The sequence below is a fragment of the Myotis davidii genome, unplaced genomic scaffold (genome assembly GCF_000327345.1).
Source record: "Myotis davidii unplaced genomic scaffold, ASM32734v1 scaffold498, whole genome shotgun sequence".
Classification (NCBI taxonomy): Eukaryota; Metazoa; Chordata; class Mammalia; order Chiroptera; family Vespertilionidae; genus Myotis; species Myotis davidii.
This window is the reverse complement of record NW_006289738.1, coordinates 191,502-204,288: the sequence shown is the minus strand read 5'-3', so window position 1 is coordinate 204,288 and position 12,787 is coordinate 191,502. Positions and strand designations below refer to the sequence as shown.

At 43.3% G+C, this 12,787-nt stretch overlaps 1 protein-coding gene across 2 annotated transcripts in view; it reads right to left on the bottom strand.

The window, feature by feature from the left end:
- The window catches only part of LOC102755838 (chromosome unknown open reading frame, human CXorf56), a 22,781-nt gene extending 10,407 nt beyond the window's left edge, over nt 1-12,374 (bottom strand). For both annotated transcript variants that reach the window (XM_006762331.2, XM_006762332.2), the window contains exons 1-2: nt 12,162-12,374; nt 6,159-6,276 (exon numbers count right to left, since the gene is read on the bottom strand). In XM_006762331.2, the coding sequence (XP_006762394.1) occupies nt 6,159-6,276; nt 12,162-12,285 (242 nt within the window). In that variant the 5' untranslated portion in view covers nt 12,286-12,374. The remainder of the gene's footprint in view (nt 1-6,158; nt 6,277-12,161) is intronic.
- Nucleotides 12,375-12,787: the final 413 nt, after the last annotated feature.

The window sequence follows — 12,787 nt, the reverse complement described above, 5'->3', positions numbered from 1 at the left end:
TATAAAAATGAGACAAGGCTTTTAAGTGCTTTATTAAAAAGTGATTAAATGAGCTGAATATTTAGACAAAGTAACCTTGTTGTCTTTCCCATTTTTTAAAAAATATATTTTTATTGATTTCAGAGAGGAAGGAAGAGGGAGCGAGAGATAGAAACATCAGTGATGAGAGAGAATCACTGATGAGCTGCCTTCACACACCACACACTGGGGATCGAGCCCGCAACCCGGGCATGTGCCCTTGACCAGAATTGAACCTGGGACCCCTCAGTCCAGGCTGGCACTCTATCCACTGAACCAAACCAGCTAGGGCTTTCCTATTTTTAATCTCTAGGAATATATGTGATAGGGACGGCTGAAAACTAAACAAAACATTTTCCCTAGTCGTGGAAGACAGCCTCTAAGGTGGCCCCCAATGATCCTTGCTCCCTCGTACTGACACTCTTATACTGTCCCCTCCCACAATGACTAGGGACGACCTGTGACAGTAGTAGGACACTGCAGAAATGACAGTCTGTGACTTCTGAGTCTTGAACATAAAAGACATTGTGATTTCTGCCTTGCTTTCTCTGGGATTACTCACACTGTGGAAAGCCAGCTGCCACGTCATTGAGGATAGTCTAACAGCCTATGGACAATCCCTGTGGTGAGAAACAGGCTTTTCCCCAACAGTTAGCACTCAGCTGCCAATCATGCAAGTGAGCCACCTTGGAAGTGGAGCCTCCAGCACCAATAAAAACTTCAAATTTCTACACCCCTAGCCAATCTTTTTTTTTATTGTTTAAAGTATTACAAAGGGTATTACATATGTGTCCTTTTTTTCCCCCCCGCCCTTGACAATCCCCTGGCCTCCCCTACCCCCCAGTGTCTTATGTCCATTGGTTATGCTTATATGCATGCATACAAGTCCTTCGGTTGATCTCTTGCCCCACTCCCTCCTGCCCCCCAACACTCCCCAGTCTTCCTGCTGCAGTTTGACAATCTGTTTGAGGCAGCTCTGCCTCTGTATCTATTATTGTTCAAAAGTTCATAGCCAATCTCTTAACCACATCCTCGTGAGAGACCAGAACCACCTAGCTAAGCTGCTCTTCAATTCCTGACCCACAGAAACTATAGGAGATGATAAATGTTTCTCAGTTGTTTAAAAAAAAAAATCAGCCGAAACCGGTTTGGCTCGGTGGATAGAGCATCAGCCTGCGGACTGAAAGGTCCCAGGTTCGATTCCGGTCAAGGGCATGTACCTTAGTTGCGGGCACATCCCCAGTGGGAGATGTGCAGGAGGCGGCTGATCGATGTTTCTCTCTCATCGATGTTTCTAACTCTCTCTCTCTCTCCCTTCCTCTCTGTAAAAAATCAATAAAATATATTAAAAAAATAAAAATCAAAAATCAAAAAAAATCAAAGGCTTACCAGGCAGGCCAAGGCCAGATCACAGAGATCTTAAAATCTTCAGGCTTAGATTTTATCCTGCTAACCAGAATTTTTAAAATTGTGCTCCACAATGACCCCTAAATGAAATCAGATAAGGGAAGGGAAGGAGTCCTTATGCATTGGGCTCGCTTCCTCCCAAAAGAGAGCAGCTTCCTGATTATTTATACTTTTGGGTAAGAATTTAATTTGAAGAAAGGATTCATTTTTTAAAAAATGTTTGAAAGGCACTGCTGTAGGTCATGAAGAATCACTGAAAGATTGAAATAATGTGCATTTGAGATCATTCAGGCAGAAGGACAGTAAAAGTAAAGGCCAAAGACCAAGTAAAAGGCTACTTCAACAGCCTAAGCAAGTGAAGTTGGGTACCAGAACGATGGCAGGGTAGCAGGGCCAAACATGAGGAGGCAGCCACAAGGGAGATTACAAGGTGAAACTGACAGTACATGGTGAGTGGATGTGTGCAGGGGATTGTGGGGGCAGGGATGGACTAGAGGAAGAGGATAGGCTCCCAGATTTCTGCCTTGGGCCACTGCATGAATGAAGGCATCATCACAGGAGGAGAAAAAAGAAGAAATTGAGTTTGGTTGATAGTTACAGACCTGACTGCAGTGGCTTCAACACAAGAGTTTGTTCTAATGTAAAAGAAGCCGAGAGGAAAGTGGCTCCTGGCAATGGTTGAGACCCAAGAATAGCATGGCAAGAGGTGTGCAATTCTTATGGCCTTTCTTTCCCAGTCCCAGGATGGCTGCTGGTGCTCCAATGATCAAGTCCATTTTCCAAAATAGCATGAAGAAATAAGAGAAGAAAAGGTTTTCCTTGGAAGCCCCACCCAACAATTTCTGCTTCCATCCTTTTTACTTGGCAAAAGCTAAGTCACATTCAGATATTAGAGGGGTTTTTTTTTTTTGGGTGGGGGGGGGAGACTGGAATATGTACTAACTTTATAGATTCTAGTATTTAGGAGGGTAAGAGAGAAGATTTGGAGTGGTACTGAGTGAACCAATCTGCAATATCTTCCACATTAGAGAAATAATGAGTTTGGCCTTAGTCACGTTGGATCTGAGGTAGAACATCAGGGGAGGAGGTAGAGTAGGCAGATGTACGGTTCTAGGCACAGGAGAAAATCGTAGGCAAATCTAGATTTTGTGAGTCCTCAACATATAAATGTAACTGATGCCACAAAAGGTGGTGAGAATGTCCAAGGACAGTATAAAGAGAGAGGGGAGGCCCTGACCGGTTTGGCTCAGTGGATAGAGCATCGGCCTGCGGACTGAGGGGTCCCAGGTTCGATTCCGGTCAGGAGCATGTACCTTGGTTGCGAGCACATCCCCAGTGGGGGGCATGCAGGAGGCAGCTGATCGATCTCTCTCATCGATGTTTCTGACTATCCCTCTCCCTTCTTCTCTGTAAAAAATCAAAAAAATATATTTTTTAAAAAAAGAGAGAGGGGAGAAAATCAAGGTCAGAGCCCTGGGGAAGACCAACACTTAAGGGGCAGGAAGAAGAATACAGAAGACCTATAAAGCCAAAGAAATAGAACTACCACCAGAGCAATTTCACAAAAATCAAGGAAGGAGACAGCATCAAGGGAGGCACAAGCAACAAAGATACAGACAGAAACTCACCCACTGATTTGTAACTGGGGGAGTGCTAGATAAGGGAAATCATTTTGGACATGCTAAATTTTACATACCTATTAGACATCCAAATAGAGGTGTACTATTAGCAACTGGATAGAAGACACTGGAATTCTGAGGAGATATATATCTATATATAGATATATAGATATAGATATATATATATAAAACACTGTCAAAGGAGAGGTACTTTAGAATAGAGAGACTTGAAGGTAGAAAGTGATGGGTTCCTCCGGGGCCTGTGTTGGGCAAACTGCTATATCTTCAGTAACTGGCACACTCAGTTGGCTACAGAAGAGGAAGGGTAAAGAGCAGACTGAAATTCCACTCTGACCAGTTGGGACACACATTAGACTGGCCATGATTAGAGCGGGAACAATATCAACCAAGGGGGAAATATACCATGCCTTGTTGGTAAACTCTAAAAACTCTGTGGCCTAACAGTCACTTGGCCAGAGGCCATAAGCCTGAGCAGCACCCAACACTAAGGCTGGGACTGAAGCTGGCTCACTTCCAGGATCAGGCCGACTGCATTCCAAGGATTCTACTTCAGCCTAGGGCCACGCACTTTTCTGGCGCAGAACTGAGGGCATCTGCCTTATAATGTCACAGGAGTCTGTGGCCTAGTTGTGTTATTAGATTACTTCCTGAATTAACTGAATAATAGAAATTCTTTAAACATATATAATATATAATACTACTATATAGTAATATATAATTATAATATACTATATTACATATGTAACGTTATATAAATACATCATTAATAATTTATTCATCCTTAAGATAGTTAATAATTTTCAAAATCAGAAACCTAAACAAAGATTAATGGAGGGAGAAAAAGCACAAGAGAATGGATTAGCTTTATAGGGCATGTTACTTATGAACCTTTCTATGTACCATATGAAGTATTTCCCCACTATTTCCTGGAGGGCCTCCCTTTGTGACTATCATAAGTTTTATTATAATTTGTGGCCCTGGTTGTATCTTGAATATGACCAAAATTTTCTTCAACTACACAGTTCTGGAAACCCAGTTGTCACAGTGGTGCTTGATGCTTGATTTGCTACTGAATGTCACCTAGCAGTGGTTTCTAACTTTTTCCATTAGTTCGGGCTGATAATAGTTTGGTTTCTTAAACAAACATAGCTAGATGCCAGCCTGTAGTTTTTTCTAGTTCAACACTAGAACTTAAGCTCCATAAGGGCAGGGTTCTTTGCTTGTCTACTGGTTGTACTGGGTTGGATAATGCCCCTTAAAAAGTAATGTTCTTCCAAAAACCTCAGAATATGGCCTTATTTGAAAAGAGGGTGTTGCAGATATAATTAGTTAAGATGAGGTCATGTAGATGAGTAGAATGTGCCCTTAATCCAATGTGATGGATGTCCTTATAAGAGAAGAAACAGGGACAGAGGCACACAAAAAAGCCATATGATGATGCAGACAGATATGAGAGTGATGCATTTACAAGCCAAGAAATGAGATGTATGGCTAGCAAACACCAGAAGCTAGGAAGGGGCAAGGAAGGATCCTCCCCTAGAACCTTCTGAGAGAGAATGGCTCTGCTGACACCTTAATTTTAGACTTCTAGCCTCCAGAACTGTGAGACAATTCATTTCTGTGGTTTTAAGCTATCCAGTTTAGCACATTAATATACTAGGATATCCCGGGTTTCTAGGTCAGCACCTGGCACATGGTAGGAGATCAATAAATGAAATATTTGCTGAATGAAATGACAGACTTTTTAATTCCCTAAGGTTGACCTCCCGGTGGCATCGGACACCTGTTGATGACCACCCTCCCTCCCTACACCACTTTTTGAAACTCTGTCCTCTCCTGTTTTCCACATCATCTGGTTCTTCTGGCTGTGTTCCAATGATGATGTCTGCTTTTTAAATGTCAGTGTTTCCCGGATTGTACCTTCAGTCCTCTCTTCTTCTTGCTCCACAATTTATGTAATTTTATCCCTCCCGAGGTTTCAATTCCCCATATATATCAAGGACTCCCATACTTAAAACAGATCTATTGAGACCATTATAAACTTTTGAACAATAATAGATACAGAGGCAGAGCTGCCTCAAACAGAGTGTCAAACTGCATCGGGAAGGCCGGGGAGGGTTCGGGGGCGGTTAAGCATCAACCTATGTAACAGGAGGTCACGGTTTGATTCCTGGTCAGGGCACATGCCTGGATTACAGGCTCGGTCCCCCATAGAACGTGAGCAGGAGGCCACCAATCAATGATTCTCTCTCATCATTGGTGCTTCTATCTCTCTCTCCCTCTCCGTACCTCTCTGAAATCAATACAAATATATATATTTTTTAAATAAAATAAATAAAAGATAAAAAAGGAGATAGTTATTGCCTGCAGATAAGGTCCAAACTTGTCTGCTTCAGCATTTTATTGTCCTCACCCCAGGAGGCATGAACCCCTTCCTAAAGAGTGACCTAAGCTCTAGACACAAAGGACTACTCAGATTTCCCAAGCACACATATTTGATGCTTTTTTTAATTTGATGCTTTTAGTGCTTCCATATTCCCTCCATTTGGAATGTTCCTCATTTACCTCATCTACTTTGTAAAATCCTAGTTCAAGGCCAAACACAAATGCCACCATCTACTTCTTTCTACCTTTCCTGACCACCATTCAGGCAGGATGAGCCACTCCTATGTATTTTTCTGTAGCCCTTTGTTCACCATATCAATATTTTATCATATCACAATAGGTAGCCTGTTTCCACGCTGAGCCATGAGCTCTTTAATGGTTAGGATGGTACTTGATTAATCCTCATAGACGCAGTCCCAAGGTCAGTGCCTGCACATAGTATGCTCCAAGAGATTACAGGTTAAATGAACTCATTCTACTTGCAAAAAATATATACAGCTCTCAAGTGGCAAAAGAATCACATCTCAGCACCATTTCAACAAAACACAATAGAGCTGCTGCTACATTAACAGAAATTAGAGATCTACCACAAACATCAATGTATTGGGCCCAAAAGACCTGTTTATCGCGAGATGGGGTATTTATAGTCCTCAGACCTAGACCCCAACACAATAAGGAAATCCTAGACAGAGAACATTGACCTCTTACCTGCGAAGATACATAGTTTCCTCGTCTTCCGTGTTACAAAACTTGTGGGCATGTTTGGCAGCATCAATCACCCGGGACCTATCCCGGGGCCTCATGGGCAATTTCTCCAGCTGACAATCTGAAGTAATGAAGAAAGATTTGGTCACGAGAGTCACTGGAAAATACCCTGAGGCAATCAGAGGTTTTCAGTGTAATTTTTACTATAATTACTATGCTTATTGAAGCCTATTATTGAATTTTCAAACTAAAAAAATGACTTGGTATCAGGAGACCTGGATTTCAGTCCCTGTGCTGTTACTACCCTGGTGATCTTTGGCAGGTCCCTTCTTCTTTTTGGGGTCTTTTACTTTATTTGAAGGATGAATAGATTGTATTGTCTCAAAAGTCTTTCCCAGCACTACAATTCAAGTTTTCTGATATTTCTGGGATTCGAGCATCATGGTACAGTTGGTTTGTGTTATAATGCATTAGAATCAGAAGAAATAATCAAGCATACTCCAATGCCTATGAGAAAAGCATTGGGAAAAGTGGGTAAGTGCTTAGAAAAGGATAGAGAGGGTCGGTGCTATGCTATATATAGTATGCAAATGACCCAGCCCAGTTAGGGAAGTTTTAATACAAAAACACACAGTAAATAAATTATGTACAGCTATAAAGCAGATGGAAAATTGATATAATACCAATTAAGTACCTAAAGGATCACAGAGAAGTCAAGTGATCAGAGTGAATTGAGATTAACAGAGGTGGAGAGGACAGTGAGAGACCACCAGGCAGTTTACGCGATAGCTCATTGCTACTCACATTGACCTGTTAGAGTAGATATTTAGTATTCCTAGTTTAAAGATGAGGAACTTGAGCCTCGCCAGTGTGACTCAGTGGTTGAGTGTCGACCTATGAACTAGGACAGCCGTGGGCAAACTACGGCCCGCAGGCCGGATCCGGCCTGTTTGAAATGAATAAAACTGTTGAAAAAAAAGACCATACCCTTTTATGTAATGATGTTTACTTTGAATTTATATTAGTTCACACAAACACTCCATCCATGCTTTTGTTCCGGCCCTCCGGTCCAGTTTAAGAACCCATTGTGGCCCTCGAGTCAAAAAGTTTGCCCACCCCTGAACTAGGAGGTCATGATTCTACTCTCGGTCAGGGCACATGCCCGGGTTATAGGCTCGACCCCCAATAGGGACCGTGCAGGAGGCAGCCCATCTCTCTCATCACTGATGTTTCCATCTCTCTCCCTCTCCCTTCCTCTCTGAAATGAATAAAAATGTATTTTTAAAAAATAAGGAGATGAGGGACTTGAGGTTTAGAAAGGATAAGAGATATGCCACATATTTAATAAGAAGCAGAACAAGAATTCAGACCCAATTCTAGGTGATCAAAAGAGAATTCATTTATTCAATAAATATGTGAGGTTCCTCCATATACTCAGGCACAGTTCCAACACTGTGCTGGGGATTTAATAAAGAGCAAAGCAGACAAAGTACCTCACCTGATTAATTTAGTCTACCGGAGGAGGCAGAAAACTTAAAAATAATAATTATATAATATGATCTTGGAGAATAATAAGTGCTAATAAAAAATTTAGACAGAGCCCTAACCGGTTTGGCTCAGTGGATAGAGCGTCGGCCTGCGGACTGAAGGGTCCCAGGTTCGATTCCGGTCAAGGGCATGTACCTTGGTTGCGGGCACAACCCCAGGAGGGGGTGTGCAAAGGCAGCTGATCGATGTTTCTCTCTCAAATCAATAAAATATATTTTTTAAAAAATTTAGACAGAATATTAAGAGGAGGAACAGTGATCTCAGAAAGTGTTAAGTGCTACCAAGAAAAATCAGGCAGGCTTCCTTGCCCTCTCTCCCTCCTCCCCTCCCACTCTCTCCCTCTCCCCCTCCTTCTCCTTTATAGTCAGTAAGGTCTGCTTGCTATTTAACCCAGCCATGAAAATAGTCTCTGGCCCAACTACAGTGGCCCCCCCAGAAAAAAGAAAAGAAAAAAAAGAAAAGAAAAATCAGGCAGGGTAAGAAGACAAAGAGTGACAGGGGTGCTATTTTACATAAGGTAGCCAGAGAAAAGTTTTCTAAGAAAGTGACATTTTAGCAGAGACCTGAATAAAGTAAGGAAGCACTGAGGGAAGAGTGGTGGAGACAGACTAAATACCAACCCCAAAGGCCCTGCCTGGGGGCAGGAACATTTTGACATGACGCAGAAACATCACTGTGGCTGGAGTGCAGTGAGCAAAGGGAAGAATGTTATGAGATGAAATCCGAGAGGTAGCTGTGGGTCTGATCGTGCATGGTCTTTGAATGGACTTTGGTTTTATTCTCGGTGTTATAGGGAAACACTGGTTTGAAACAGGACTCTGGCTACTGTGTAGAAAATACACCACTGGGGACAAAGTAGAGAGCAAGAGACTAATGTAGCAATCCAGGTGAGGGATGATGGTGGCTTGGGCTTCAGTGGTAGAAATGGAGGTGATAAGTAGTCAGATTCTAGATAGCTTTTCAAGGAAGCACCTGCCGAATTTGTTGATGAACTGGATGGGTGTAAGGTATAAGAAAGGGAGAATTTGTCTCTCTGCTCCTCCTATTCATCAGACAGCAATGTCTTCCTGCACAGTGCCAGCCACAACCCTGAGACATGATGGTGGAGGTCAGAATGAACAGATTTGGCCGTACTGGATACCTGGTCAGAAGCGCTGTTTTTAACTCTGGCAAAGTGGATATTGTCCCCATCAATGACACCTTCATTGACCTCAACTACATGGTCTACATGCTCCTAATTCTATCCATGGCAAGTTCAAAGGCACAGTCAAGGCTGAGAATGGGAAGCTTGTCATCAATGGGAAGTCCCTCTCCATCTTCTAGGGGCAAGATCCTGCCAACATCAAAAGGGGTAATGCTAGGATCGGTGCCCTCTGCTCCTTCTTCCACACACTGCTGGGACACCCTTCCAGGCGCTCCGCTCAGAAATAAGAAGGTACCTTGCATCTTAATGGGCAACAGACACAGGCCTGTGGGTATGGAGACTGCCCCTGAGACGGCTCCTTCTGCCTCACCTGATTTCAAGCTGGCTCAGGGGCAGTCTCCATACCCGGCCCCTAATGTGTCAGTTGTGGATCTGAGCTGCCATCTGGAGAAAGCTGCCAAATATGATGATATCAAAAAGGTATCATCAGAGAGCATTATGCTAAGTGAAATAAGCCAGTCAGAGAAAGATAAATATCACATGCTCTCACTCATTTGTAGATTATAATGAACAACATAAACCGATGAACAAAATCAGATGTAGAGACAGAGAAGCATTGATCAGATGCTCAAACCTCAGAGGGAAGGCAGGGGACGGTGGGGATGAGGGGGAGAGATCAACCAAAGGACTTGTATGCATGCATATAAGCATAAGCGATGGATGTGGACAATAGGGGGTGAGGGTGAGGGCAGGATTGGGGGGGGGGAAGAGAGGGCATTGGGAGGATAAGGACGCATTTGTAATATCGTTTTTAAAAAATATATTTTATTGATTTTTTTACAGAGAGGAAAGGAGAGGGATAGAGAGTTAGAAACATCAATGAGAGAGAAACATCGATCAGCTGCCTCCTGCACACTTCCTACTGGGGATGTGCCCGCAACCAAAGTACATGCCCTTGACGGGAATCGAACCTGGAACCTTTCAGTCCACAGGCCGGTGCTCTATCTACTGAGCCAAACCGGTCAGGGCCACATTTGTAATATATCTTAATCAAAAAAGGGAAAATAAATTTAAAAAAAATCTGTAAATAAAAAAAAAAGGTATCATCAGGTGTCAGAGGGCCCCCCTCAAGGACACCATGGGCTACACTGAGGACCAGGACGTCTGTGTCCTGCAACTTTAATAGTGACACCCACTCCTCCATCTTCAATGCTGGTGCTGGCATTGCCCTCAATGACCACTTTGTCAGGCTTGTTTCCTGGTATGACAATGAATTTGGTTACAGTAACAGAATGGTGGACCTTATGATCCACATGGCCTCCAAGCAGTAAGAGCACCCTGGACCACCAGCCCCAGTGAAAGCAGAGAGGCCCTCAGCTGCTGGGGAGTCCTTGCCCCAAATCAATCCCCCAACACATTGAAAATTTGATCTCCACAGTTTCTATCCCAGACGCCCTGAAGAAAGGGAGAGGCTTAGGGAGCCCTACCTTGTCATGCATCAATAAAGTTCACTGTACTCAGCCAAAAGAGAGAGAGAGATTTCAAGAATGAGTCTGACCATTATAAACTTTTGAACAATAATAGATACAGAGGCAGAGCTGCCTCAAACAGATTGTCAAACTGCAGCAGGAAGGCCGGGGAGGGTTGGAGGGCGGGAGGTAGGGGGGTAAGAGATCAACCAAAGGACTTGTATGCATGCATATAAGCATATCCAATGGACATAAGACACTAGGGGATAGGGGAGGCTAGGGGACTGTCTAGGGCGGGGTGGGGGGAATGGACACATATGTAATACCCTTTGTAATAAAAAATTTAAAAAAAAAAAAGAAAGAGACGTAAAAAAAAAAAAAAAAAAAAAAAAGAATGAGTCTGAGCCCTATCATGGTGGCTCAGTTGGTTGGAACATTGTCCTGTAGACCAAAAGGTTTCAGGTTTGATTCCGTAAGGGCATGTATGGGAGGCACCCTATCCATGGTTCGTTCGTTCTCTCCCCTCCCCTCCTGCCCCTCCTTTCCCCTTCTCTCTCTCTCTCTCTCTAAAAATCAATGAAAACATATCCTGCCGAACCAGTTTGGCTCAGTGGATAGAGTCGACCGCAGAATGAAGGGTCCCAGGTTCAATTCCAGTCAAGGGCACATACCTCAGCTGCAGGCTCCATCCCTGACCCTGGTCAGGGTACATGTGGGAGGCAACCAATCCATGTGTCTCTCTCACATTGCTGTTTCTTTCTCTCTGTCTCTCCCCCTCCCTTCCACTCTCTAAAAATCAATGGAAAAATATCCTTGGGTGAGGTTTAACAACAACAAAATGATTCTGAGATACTGGGTGAATAGTGGTACCACTGTTTGCAATAAGGAAGATTGAGGGGAACAGTGAAGAGCATGGAGTAGGGCATCAGAAGTCAATGATAGCTTTGGGAGGCTCTTTAGACATCCAAATAGTAACATAAAATTGGCAGGTGGAGTTTGAGGAGAAGTGCAGGTTAAAGATGAACATTTGGGAGTCATAAGCGTATATATGGTATTTAAAGCTTGGGAATGGTTGAGATCACTTAGGGAGTGAGTGCAGATTGAGAACAGGTCAGAGGACTGAGCCCCAGGGCTTTGCAAGGCCAAAGTCTGAGACAGAAAAAAGAACCAGACACTCAGAAGAGGAAAAAAATCGACATAGGAGGAAAATCAGGAGAGTGTAGAGTCTTGGAAGCAAATAAAGTGTTTCAAGAAGGATGGAGTGCTCAAATCTCTCAAATGCTGCTGAGATGGGGACTAAAATGACCGTTGACTGACCACTGGAACTGGTAATATGTTCATTTATTAACTTTGACAAATATGGTTTAGATGGTGAGGTGGGATGTCTGAAGTGAGGTCAAGTGGGAAGTGAGGTTGCAGAAACAGCCAATATAAGCAACTCTTTTTAGAAGTTTTGCTATTTTAAAAAAAGCAAAGAAATGGGGTTATAGCTGGAGGAGAATGTTGGATCAAGGAAGGGTTCGATTTTCATTTTCACATAAGAGCTTTTGCTGCATCAGGCGGCGAAGTGAGAGGAGAAGATACAATGTATCTTTTTCTGAAGGAGTAGTTACTTTTCAGGGAGGTTTGGATGCAAACAAAAAAACAGAAAAGCTGCCTTCCGGGGCGGGGATGTATAGGGAAGATTTTGGTGCGGAGGGAAAGCCTACCACTCTTCAGAGAGACTCGGCTCCAGATCACAGCCAGAAGAAAAATCACACTTGAGAACCGTAAGTTTTGCTCCTCACAGAGCCTCCACCTCCCCCCTCCCCCCCGCTCCGCGCGCGCCAGTTCCCCACTACTCACCCAGCACCAGAACCATCTGGCCGCACAGACAGTAGTAGACATGGAGGGGCTTCTCGCCGTCGTCATATTCCTCCCGGTCCCGGGTGTCGGAGCAGACAACAGATCGGGACACAACTTTAGGCATAGTTCAGAAAAACCCTAAAACTCAACACCGAAAACAAGAGTCGCACATAAATTACGTCATAGACGCGCGCGTTGAGCCTTTCCCCTACAGTCACGCTAATCACGTGTCAGTAGTAGTCATGTGAACTTCCGGGCTGTCCCATTAGGTTAAGACGCTGTGGGGAGGTCGTCCAGAGCCGCTCAGAAGCTCCATTTCCTTGCCTGTTAGATAGGACTGCTTTGCTTGGGACACCCTTAATATTATTTAAATTATTTATTTATATTTCTATACATGTATATGCATAATACAGATTTTAGGTGTGCCTCTATGATTTTTTCTTTCATTTTATTTTTTTAATCTTTATTATTGAAAGTATCACATAGGTCCTCCTTCCCCCCCCCCCCATTAACCTCTTCCAGCCCGCTCCCGTCTGTGCATCTATGATTTTAATGGCAATATTCAGGATGAGTACCTAATAGAGACTTTTTAAAGCTGAGATATAATTCACATAACATAAAATAAC